At 49.3% G+C, this 12201-nt stretch overlaps 1 protein-coding gene across 1 annotated transcript in view; it reads right to left on the reverse strand.

Moving 5' to 3' along the window:
* LOC128726197 (neural-cadherin-like) overlaps positions 1–12201 on the reverse strand; it is a 100903-nt gene that overhangs the window by 13905 nt on the left and 74797 nt on the right. The window contains exons 3-4 of the mRNA XM_053819991.1: positions 6470–6585; positions 6074–6238 (exon numbers count right to left, since the gene is read on the reverse strand). Coding sequence (XP_053675966.1) covers positions 6074–6238; positions 6470–6585 — 281 coding nt within the window. The remainder of the gene's footprint in view (positions 1–6073; positions 6239–6469; positions 6586–12201) is intronic.

Below are 12201 nucleotides of genomic sequence, written 5' to 3' on the forward strand. Positions count from 1 at the left end.
GGTGAAAGAAGGGCGAAATCAAATCGCCGTCATCGCTCCCGCATAATGGTACCGTCGTTACTGTCCACCTTTTTGGGCGTGTTTACTCCCGGCGGCACATTAGCAACCCATCACTGGGATGCGTGGAAAGGGCACCGTTAAAGGTGTATCCATTAGAGGCGGTATCCTTATCACTCGCCCGCGCACCTTCTTCTCGAGTGACAATAACCATTACGGGCATCGGACAGGTACGAGTTATCTTAACTATCTGCTCACGCTGCAGTTAAGATGACGATGCGGGATAGGCGGTGCTTGCTCGTTTCACCCAACCCCATGCTTTTTGCTGCTTTCGGCTCATTTTACCAGCCCAATCGGACATCCTCCCGGGACATCCGCAAATGGTTCTGCTCGAGGGAGTCGGGCGCTACCAGGCCGGAAAAGCGGCCCCGAAATAAAACCGAAACGAATCTTATCAAATTGCGCTTTTTTCCGACCGAAACCAACCCCGGTGGCGTTCGAGGTGGTTGTGGTGGCCGGCGCCACTCGTGCGGTGGTCCAATTTTAGTGAAATGGTCAGTAAAAAGCTTGATTCTGGGCGAATGGGTGGAGCACGCGGAAAGGACTCGCTGGCCGCCACTTCTCGGTACCGAAACCGAGCTGGTCCCGGCGGACGGTCCCCGAGTGCCGAATGTTTCTTTCATTAGCCATATCGGTAAATGAAAGAACCGGAAATTGTGTCACCGGTTTGTCCGAAGTTCGTTTACCACAGCCCAGTGTAAGGACTACGGCGCGGGACTAGGGACGGGTCAGTCGAAAGGGGATGTTGATTCGAATGGTTTTTCCGGATGTTTCGTTCGTTCCGAATACGGGCTGGTTTGGGGATTCGACGGAGGCATGGTAGTCCTTTTTCGAACTGGGTGGAAAGGAGCAAAACCGGAAGGCTAGCGTTAAGATTTTCAGTTGGCGCTCTAGGCCCGGGGCACAACGTTCGCCCTTCGGTACAGATTAATATCAACGCCCCAACGACGTGCAAAGCGAACGTGACGGCATCGCTAGTTCTCTCGTTCGCTCGAACCTCGTGGTCGAAGATAAAATGTCAAGGAAGAAGAGTTTTGTGGCCAGTCGTCCTTGCAGGAACGGGCCGGACAGGGCCGCGGTCGGAAAAGGACATTGTCTAGTGCTCTGGTCAAGCTGAGCCGCCGTCAAGTGTACGTAAAACTTCTCCATCGTCTTACGTTGTGGTCTTTGGGGTGAACTTTTTCTGCCGGTAGTTTCTGGGTTCGGACGAAGCGCACGAAAAGCCGAGTGTGGAAAGTTTTGCGCTGAGACGGCACGAATCCGGCCCATCGAAGTGCCTGCGAGAATTCCCGGGTCCGGTGGGTTGGACCCGTCGTCGTCGTCGTTGTTCGGGGTGGTATTCATGATAGTGGCTTTGGGCATTCTTACGCTGTGGTTAAATTCATTGGCCGGACACGGGCGGCTCTGGACGATGGTGGAGCGTAAAGTTGGAATAAATTATTCATTGTTCGCGAAAGATCGATTCGGGAAAATGTCCACCAACAGGGCTGCTTGCGAAAAGTCTCGCCTCGGTTGGGAAAAAAAAGTCCAATTTCAGGGCTTAAGTGAAATTAAAATCAGTTCGGGTGAAATCGTGCTCGTTGGAAAACTAACAAACCGCTTCGATCACGCGATGGTTGGGTAAATAACCGAGTAAATGAACTGCCAGGGCCAGCATAGCTAACGGGAAGCATTTTTGAAGCATTGAAATTATGACACAAGCAAAAAAATGCGTTTGGCATTCTTCCAAAACCAGCCATGGGGTAGTTCAAATGAGTGGCTCATTTTTAATCGCTTCCGAGGATTGCGAGTTCCAACTAAAGCGACTTTATGAAGTGATAAATTACTTTTAATCTTTTCGAGGGTTTGCTAAGCCCATCCACCGGATGCTTGCAGGCTTCTAAACCTCCAAAGCTAATCAAGCCACAAGCTAACGCTTTACACAACTTTCTATAATTGCTGCGGTTTGTTAATAGTGTTGCTGCTCCTCTGTCCAGTGGACGCCTCCGTGAGCCGCTAGAAGGCGATCGAGCGTTATTTATGGCGTGGAATACATTAAGCAAAGTGGCTACATAAAACTACTTCAAACCGTTAATCCCAGCCCAGCGAGCGGAACAAGGATGCAGGATGGGGACCGATTTCAAGTGTGTGCAAAAATTCCAATCCCTTCGCAAAGGACTCGTACGGTGCAGGACTGAGAGCGCTTGCAGCACAGCATTCCGACCGCGGTCGGAGCCCGGACACAGCCCTCCGGAGGGTTCAATCGGTTGCCGCCGTAGCGTGGTTGAGCGAGCGCGTCCGGGGCTGGCCTGGGCTAGATAGGGAGATTTATACCGTCGAATGAATTATCGTCTCGTGTTGCCCGAAACGTAGAATGTATGTGGGCACGAGTTCTTCACACTTTTCCGGACACCGTGCAGTACGGGCGCTTGGATGCCGCAATGCTCTATCCGTGAGAACGTTCGTGAAGATAGAACGCGACGTTGCTCGCACCGGAAGGGGTTGGAAAATACATCAGAATGGAAAATATTTTTCCATCCCTGCACGACTGCAGCCCAGCAGCGAGGATCAAATTTTGGGACAGACAAAAAATAACCGCCATTCCTGGGCGCTGGTTGCCTGGCGATGAGGATTTTCGCTCCAAAAGCCATCTTGTTAGGGAAATCGTTTTTCATTTTTATCGTTCCCACGCCTGACCCTTGCCGTTTGGCTCCACCGGCAATGATCTAGCTCGTGCTAGAATGTTACGCTGATTGCGTGGGTGAGTTAATTAAACCCCTAATTGAGCGGAATCCAGTGGAACAACAGCGCAGGATGCACCGATTGACGATAACTGGAAACGGAACGCGCCCTCGCGGAAGGCATCAAGAGAATTTGTTGTCATTCACGCGCACCCTGGCAACCGGAAAGCGTATTTGTTTTGCGCGACTGATTGATAATAACAAACACGCCCACTGATGTCGGCGCCGGCGGTGTTTGTGTGAACGGACGAATATTGATGAGGACGGATCGATTGACTTCCGTTGCATCTGCACCTGCTGACTCTGGTGTTGGCATTCGCTTGCCGGTCCGATGGGCGGATGCTGCTGGCGGATGTGCAAATTGCATTTGATTGTAATAGGAAATGAATGCCATTTTCAATGAAATTTTAAGAGCATTACGGACAATGGTTCCGTTGGTAATGATGGTACCGAGAGCGTGCAAGATCGATCCCGACGGGCTAATGTGGTGCAAGTGAACGGGGTTTTCGGGTCAAACCGTGCCGTGGGTGTTAGTGTCGGGCGATGCATCACGATAATTTTGTTTTATTCCGGCAGTTAGCTTTTCATGAAATTAATTAGAAAGGCTGCAACGTGCAGTTAGCACCAGTGGAAACGCTGATAAGGTCATTTTTGAAATCAATTCTCGCCCGACACAGCTCGTGCCAATCAGATTTAAAGGCTGACATAGGAGAACGGTATCGTTTGGGAAGAGATAAGGCGTATTTTTTGCTGTCACAAAATGTCTATTTGCTAATGCCCCGGGGGAAATATTTTACAAGCAATGTGCTGTCACAAACTAATGCTTCAAAAATGCTCCATTTCTGTCTCTCTATCTTTTTATTTAACGTCCCAGCGTCTGTTTGGCTGCTCGTGTGATACATTCATATTTCATCCCAGGTGACCGCAAAGTTTGCGGTTCTTCAAGATGATCAGAGCTAATTAACATTTATGAATTCAAAACTTTTCCATCGCACGCCACATCATGCTTGTGTGCTCCTCGGAAAGGATATTTCATAGAAACGGTGGCTTTAAGACGACACTGTTGCGCTATTTTGATGCTTTAATCAGAGGAGACCATCAAGCGGAGATTAAATTTGCTTCATTGTATGCATTAGGTAGCAAACTTGAATGATCCGAGAAAACTATCCCACATTACATCCATTGTAGCGCTATTTACAATTACCATCGAGGTGGTTTAACGCACATCAGGGTACATGTTGGCATGGGTCAGGTTGGGATGGGATTTAAATTCCGTTCTCCCTCTGCAGATTTGCATTTCCAGGAGTTTTCCCGTCGGTGGCTCTGTTTTCCCACTATGTATCCCTCTCGCTGTCTCTCTTTCATATGCCACACAACACAATTCGTGGAACTTTGCCCCTGGAAGTGTTATTATGCCTCAGTGATTTGGGAATTTTCGTATGACTTGGTCGACTTTTGTGTCCATTTCCTTATGATTCTCCCCGAGCTCTTGTTGCGAGAAGCGGGCGGTGTTCTTTTTCTTTCCCTTCATTTGCTCCCCTTTTCGTTCTATCCATGCAGAAGCTGCCGGCTTTAGCCTTTTTGGCGTTTCACGCACGTTGCCCCAGGCGCATACAATTTTTGCACTCGGCCAAATTCCATTTGCCATGCCGCAGAATTTCTCCCAGGACTCATCCGAGTTGGGCCATTATTTTTAATGTTTATTATTCTTATACATATTTTACATTTATTGTTATTTTTCTCGATCTCCCTTTTGCATTCGGCTGCGGAAGGTCATGGCGGTGGTTTTCCCATTTCGGTTCGTGGCTCGTTCGGTTTCCGTTGCTCTGCCACTTCCGGAACAACCGGACTCCCAGACTCCCCGTTGCGTCAGGGGTCAAAGTTTACGATGCCTTTGGGCGATCGTTTGCAGCTTATCTCGTCGCTACGCATCCGTTGCCGGCCGCTGGAGACCGAGTTGCCGATCGAGGATTGACCTGGTTGCCCCCTCGACGTCCAATGAATTGTCGCTTCCAACTGAATTATTAATTGGCTCTCGGGTACTGAGCTGTTGGAGGCTTCTGTACCTGTACACTGACGTACGAATTCCTGATATCGCTAACTGATAACTGGTCAAACTAATCCATAATCAAATCCGTTCGAGAGTAAGTGCGTGCTATAATGTACAACCCGCCGCAGGCTTTACATGATTATTCGGTTCCGATAACCGGTGTTTCTAATTGCCAAAAAATATTTGCTCCCGGATTTCATGCTCCGAAACGCCATTCTCGAGGGGCGATGTTAGTTATCACCAACTCGACCGGTTGTGACACTTAATTCTAATGACTTTCCGTATCATTGCTCCAGGGTTCCATTTTACAGGATCTTCCAGGATGATATGTCGCCTGCAAATGATGTAGCATTTTTATCTTACACCCGATCGACAAAATTGAACTAATTTCACAGCATCTGTGAACGGTCCCACAAGACAGCTCGGCACGCTAGGCATGGAACGTTCCGTAAATGTTTGATTTGTGCCTGTCTCGTTTACATGCCATGCATCTGTGGAGTCGTAAATTGCTCACACGTTTGCAAAAAAGGACCTTTCTCAACCGGTTGGCTGTCTCGTGAAACAGAAAGCGTGCATGTTTCATTTGCTAACGAAGCGGCAGCACGCAATGGCCGACCCAGACGGTAGGCTGTTTTTTTTTTGGTGCTCTTCCTGTCCGGCTCTATTTACATTGGTTCTATTTTGCAACTCGCCCTGATCGGACCCTGTGACCCTCGTTAAAAATTTCTCAGAAAGCCTGCAGACGCAGATTGGTGAAACGCCCATTTGGCGATTCCGAACCCGATCCGGATGAAGCCCGGTGTACGCAAGGGATAGCCGAAACCGTTTTGCCAGTGAAAATGATCACTCTCCAGACCCTTCGCAGGATCGTCGGTAGTTGGATTTATTTAAACTCATATGTATATATTTGCCTGCATTGTGCGTACCTCAAAGGTGCCCCGGTACGGAAACCATCGGGATCGTTTGAATGGTCCGGTTCGTGCCAGTGGAACGCGCTGGTACGCAGCAAATCAGGTTGGCATTCAAAGATACACGTCCCTTCTGGGCATGGCTCATTCACGAGGGCGGCATCGACTCTAATCAGCCCTACGGATCACTGGTCTTTGGGGTATCCCGGCCTGACGGTGGTCAGCATGCTTGAAGTCTCGTAAATAAGCCGCTTCCGGCTCGTCGTGGGAGTTTCCGTGCCCCAAAAGGATGCCACCGAACACAAAAGAACGTCCCCGAGTCGGGATGGTGTACTTACCCGCAGCACGCGCTTCGGTAGGCCTCGGTCGTCCTCTTCGGTGATTTGTGTGCGATATGACGATTTCTCAAACACCGGCGGATTGTCGTTTACATCTCGAACGTTGATCAGAACGGTGGTGTAGTTCTCCTTAAAATTATCCGATGCCGTCAACCGTAGCTCATACTGGTGGGTGTGTGTGTGTGAGAGAGAGAGAGAGAGAGAGAGAGAAAGAGTGGAAAAAGAGAAAAACTGTCAGTGAAAGAAGCACGTGTAGGCCATCGCACACCACCACCTCCAGGTAGGACCCTCCAGGGGGGACGGATTAAAACGAAGCACGTATAATCCGGGAGATTTCCCGTACGATCCCTTCAGAATGGCGCTTCGTTGATGGCGTCCCATGGCGCAGTTGCTTACCTTTTTGATCTTCTCATAATCCAACGCCTTGGCTACGTACAGGGCGCCGGTCGTGTTGCGTATGGCGAACACATTGCCTATGTTACCGCTCGAGATCTTGTATCGTATACCGGTCGCTGTAACGAAGGGAAGAATGCGAAGCGCTATTAGACCAATGGCACACCTATGACCGAAAGTGTCGCTTTAATGAACCTTTAATTTTGCCCATCAGGGGCGCGAGGTGTTGCAAATGTATGGTAATTAGCTTTCATCAGAGCGCGGTTCGTGAACATGGGAACAGTGGTCGTCGCGTGTGGACCGCACCACTAGGGATGGCATTCTTCACTCACCGTTGGCTGCGGTTGTTCGAAGTGATTATAGGGCTCACAGGCAAGCCACATACAGCCACTAGCACGTGTTAGGGTGGGCTCAGCATTACAACAGCACGTGTTGAAGGCACCCCTGACTGGGTGCAATTTATTCAGGCGCGTACGCCACGGAAGTAAAATTGGGCTCAACCGGTGTGTAAGCCTAGCGTCTGGCCAATGGGCCCCTGAGCTGACAAACGAGTAAGTTAATTTTAAAGCTAGTTTAGCAGCAACAGCGGCTGGCAATAATCATGTGATATTCAGCCGTATTGCGGCTTCAGCGCGAGCGCGCGCGCCTAAGTGGAGCTAAAATTATGCTAATTTCCAAAACCACATCGTGCTCGAATTGGTTTAGTCAGCGAAACCACACCGAGCGCCAGTGGTGCTGTTGTTTAAGCTGGCGATGTTTTAGTTTCCACGATGGTGGGTGGATGTGTGCAACCGCGGAAGAGTATGGGTTTTCGCTGCTAATGGATCTGCGCGACAGTGCTGGGAGCGTGTGAAATAGATTATGAATTTTCCGAATTTTCAGCGTAAATCCACAACTTTCGTGCGACAATCAAACGGTCACGGGTTGTGATTGATCAAGCGTTTCCTTACGCGATTTACTCCAGTGGAAGAGAATGCAAACCCTAAGGATGGCTTTCATCGCTCGAGCATACATTTTTGATGCACATCGTGTTGCAACTCGTGTGACCGATGCTGCACTGCGAGAGACCGAACACCGTGTACATTGTCCAGAAATGCATGCATCGAGGGCTCCGTGGTCATCCATTTTTCATGCAAAATATTGCACATCCCTGCTGAGCTTCCGCCGGTCTAAAGTGGCACCGGTCGGTAGGCGTTCGTGTGCGGTTGGATTTATTATGTTTATTAACATAAATTTTCATAAATTACCGCCCATGGCTGGCTGGGTTGAGCACCGGCATTCGGTGTGTGTGTGTGTGTTTGTGTGTGTGTTCGAGTGCAGCTCAGAGCTGGTTTCATCGTCCGAGGACATGCAGAAGCTCACATGCGGCCGTTCACGGCAGGTCAGCCAAGGATTTGTTCAAATGGAGACGCCTGGTGGCTCTGGCGGTGGCTTTGCATCCGACGCCGTGTGATTGTAGCAATTACCATCAGCACCACCGAGGCGGAGGATACATTTTGGACGGCAGAACCGTGTTTCGGGAGTTCTGTTCCCTTTGTATACCCGGGCGTGTCCTTGCGTTGTCACCTGCCCCTGGGTTGCCCAGGGTTGTGTCTGTGAACGAGCCCACGCCTGCACGGGCAAGTTTGAAGTGTAACAATAGTTCGGGCCGGGGAGCAGTAGTTTTACATAGTGCGCGCTTAGAGTTGATTAGAACTGGTCGCGTTAAATTAGATTACCCCCTGGGGAGTCTGCGATGGGAGCGTAAGTGAAAAAAAGGGGTGAGGGTGGATTCTCCGAAACTTTCCCACCGATGTCACTGGCGTTCGAGCCCGGGTGGTTTGTCGAATTAAGCTGCATTTATATTCCAGTCAGCGACATGTTGGCGCGTGGAAGCGTAACTTTGATTGAATTATCTTTATTGCACCCTTCGCTTCGTCATATTGTGAATAGCCACGATTTGGCGATTTTTTTTTGATAAGCGAAAACAATTTCATTCTGCATTCTCATTTATTTAAGACTGATTGGAGAGATAGAGCAGTACCTAATAACGTTATGTTTAGTTAAAAACAGACGTTTTCAAAACCAAAACCGGCAGTCATACTTATGTGAAACTTATCGACAAAGCTCGTTGAAGGCTTATAAAACGAATACCATTTTCATTTCTTCTACTTCAACCCTCAATAGTGGGTGTCTCTTAAAGAATTGGATATTAAACCCAACAAAGCTTCTGCAGGTCAATGTTGGATCAAAAAACGGTGCTTACTGAAACTGAAAGTAGGCGCTAAGAAACTCTCAAAAATACTTGATCCTCCTTCAATGCCGATGTTCTGCTTCGTTACCCTTATTCCGAGCTTCGGCCACATTGTTTTTCCAAGCCAATAGGCTCGAGTCCACTCGTCACAGGCTAAAGGTATTCGCTGGGTAGCGTTCGGAATTCGGCCAACAACCATAAAGGGCGTCCACTCTCATCCGGCTCGCTGGGAGCTAGAAAAGGATTGTGTAATTGTTGTTTTTAATTTGTCTACCACTTGCCCCGGGATGCGGGACACTTTGACTGATGGCACCGTCATCCGCAGCAGCGCGTCTCACAGCGGGGAATTCTTTGTCCCGAGGCACTCCACAGTCGGTTCGTAAGCCTTAGCTCCGGCACAGAGATCAAAACGCTGTCACCCAGGCATTCGCTCACAAGCGACTTAAGCCTCACGAGAGCCAAAGGTCGGCAAAGTTTTCGTAGCAATTGAAGCGTAACAGTTTACTTTCGTCTGCTCGTTTCCTCGCCTGGAGAATTCAAAAGGACCGGGCGGGTTTTTGTAAGGAATGCCGCGTATTCCTTCGTATTGATCCCGTCCTTCACCTTTGTCGGGGATCCGCTTCTTGATAGCCGTGGGTCGGAAGGTACACTACCCGGAACGAATTAATGACAATGTGATGGTAGACCGTTATAAGCTGATTCTCGATGTCCGAGGGTTCTTTTCGTCTGAAACCGCATGAAAAGAGTTTTTTTTCTTCTGTCGAGAGTAAAGCATTTTTCGAAAACGGAACGAAAATCATAGTAGGTATAGTTTGATATCCCGTGTGAGATCCCCGGGAGGGTCCTGTCGGATGGATGGACAACGTTTCCTGAAAGCCAACGGAATGAGTTTGCGGTGACCGTGATGGTTGGTGGTGTAATCCGCCTTCAATGATGGCGCTCTATCGCTCGGATGCTTGTCAGAAACGCGCTGACGTTTGACCTACGAACCACCCCTCGATGTCGGTGCAATGAAGGTGGCTCCAGTAACCGTCACTGTCGGGTTCGATCAACGCATGAGAAAGCTTTTCAATGACACGAAAATCCACTCCAAGTCCGACGGTGAGCGGTTAAACGAGGATCGTGTATCTGCAACAGTACGTCTCCGGAAGGACGAGAGCACAAAAAGTAACGCAAACCAACCGACCAACTGTATCGAAATGTACTCGACCATTGTAAAGCGAAACGATGGCCACGACAAGACGCTTTTACTCGAACAGAGCACAAAGCCGTCACACGCTCGCACAAAGCAGCAGTTCATAATCTATCGGAAGCAGCGCATTCCGGCGCATCGGGAAGCTTTTCGCCCGCTGGGCGTTGTTGCTGGAAAATTAAGCACAAAATTACATGCTCGCTGTCATGTCGCGCTTCTCGGTTATGGTGCAGGGGCAGACACAATGGCACCAGTAGCATCAGAACCGGACGCATGCGCCTTTGGGGGTGAGTTATTTTGGGTCACTTTGACATGATGGATGGCGGTACAGTTATGAGCCAGTCGCAGTGAATCCATCCCCACGGCAATGGAGGGAACTAATCCATTCCGAGAGCTGCCCTAACTTTCACCAGGACGAGTTTCGCAACTCATAATTTACAATTCACGAGCGTTTGTTCTCTGATAATGTTGCCTTTTTTCTCGGAGCGAATAGATTACATTTTTCCGGAAGGTCGGTCGTTAGTTGCTTCAACGCTACGAGGAACTAATCCTTGGAAAAATCCAAGAAATCATCTTTACAGCATGGTATAAAATGGAATATGAAAGCTCAACTGGCATTGAAGATTTTTAACACGAGAATGGTTTACATTTCCTTAGAAGATCTCTGAAGGTGTTCCGACTCTATGAGAGGAAAGACAAATCTGGGTACTTTTGTACCGTAATAAGGAAGCCGTTTCTTCGAAGGTGATCCTGTGCGATCCTGTTTGAAAGACTCATTAGGGGTAAAATTACCGGTATTGGATTCGATCCGATGCGGTTCCATTGAATTCCACATTGCTACTTCACGAGGTTATTGGAACCGAAGCATGCATTGTGTATTGCATCTGGAAATCACGAGGGAAGTACACCGTACGACAGGACCAAGGAGTCCATGTCCTGTGCGTGGCACGCTCGGTATCTTGCATCTCGAAGGCGTCCCCGTTCGGCACAGCAGCCCCCGGATGATTTCTCTATTTTCAATTATTGATTCTCCAGCTCTGCGAATCGGTATCGCTCGAGAGCCACAAAGAAGCCACAAAAGCCCTTTACCCGAGAGATGATTAGGGAAGATTGTGCGGTTTGTTAGTGGATGATGGTTGGATGGAGCTGCCGGTGCGCTAAATCGAAACAGTACGTTAGGGGGTTTTCTCGGCTTTCCGGGACTGTACACCGCGCCATCCTGCGCTCCGTAATACCACGCGGTAAAACCTTCATTTACGGAAACTTCAACCAAAGAGGGCCCAGAATGAAGTCATCCTTGCGAAGCGGTTGAAGAACGCCAATATTGGCTCATCGTATACATCGTACCGGGAGCATGGAAATCGGTTCCAATCGTGCCCGGCTCGAACAGACACATCAGTGCCATTGACGGTGAGTTGATTTGCTTTCGCCATGTCCCTGCAAAAGCACGCTAGCCTGGTCGCCTTCCAGAAACCGCACGGAGCTGGTTGGACATCTCCACGGCGAGCCGGTTGAATGCGAGTGCATTCGAAGAAATGCTCGTCGAGTCCATCAGCCTGGGCACGGTGACGGTTCGTTTTCATCGTTCCTTGGGGCGCTCACGTTAAGTCCAAAACACGATTCGGTATGCATCGTTGGGTGGAATGCACGTGAAAGCCCTGCAAGTCACTTACCGAAATCACTTCACCGTTGAGCTGTTACGTTAAAGTGGGGGAAGGATTTTTTTTCATCTACCGGTGCATCCAGGCCATCGTCGCACGTCGGCATTGGCTTCGTTCAATCTCACCTTCGGCGGTTTGCTTGTTCACACCGACCAGAGCTAAGTCCTTGCGTACCAGTCTCGTCCCGCTTCGGGCCCATTCGTTCTGCGACCCACCAACGCCAAACCAATCATTCAGGGAAATAGTTCCTCAGTTGTGTCGGGACTGCTTCGCTTCTTACACTCGTTTTCTTTTCCTGCCAACAATCCGCTTGCGAGAGTCTTACTGCTCGTGTCTTCACTCCCAGTTACGGGTGGCTTCTCCCGCCAACGACGCGGTCGTGACATTTACGGAAAATGGGGAAGCATTTCATCTACTTCGCTAAAGTAAAACGTGTCCCAAGGATAATGGAATGAACAGTGAGGTGCTCGTGCGGGATCGAAAGGTGTAGCGAGAGAAAAAAGGCACCCATCCTGGATGTCCCGGTTGCAAATGAATAAAAGTTTTCATCCGTTGTTCTTCGAGCGGCTCTTTTTGTGTTCCTTCTTTTGCTGTGTCTATTTTGAAGCAATCAATCCCTCTTTGTTTTCTGCTGCTCGGCTAATGGCAC

This window comes from Anopheles nili, chromosome 3 (genome assembly GCF_943737925.1).
Source record: "Anopheles nili chromosome 3, idAnoNiliSN_F5_01, whole genome shotgun sequence".
In the NCBI taxonomy this organism is placed as follows: Eukaryota; Metazoa; Arthropoda; class Insecta; order Diptera; family Culicidae; genus Anopheles; species Anopheles nili.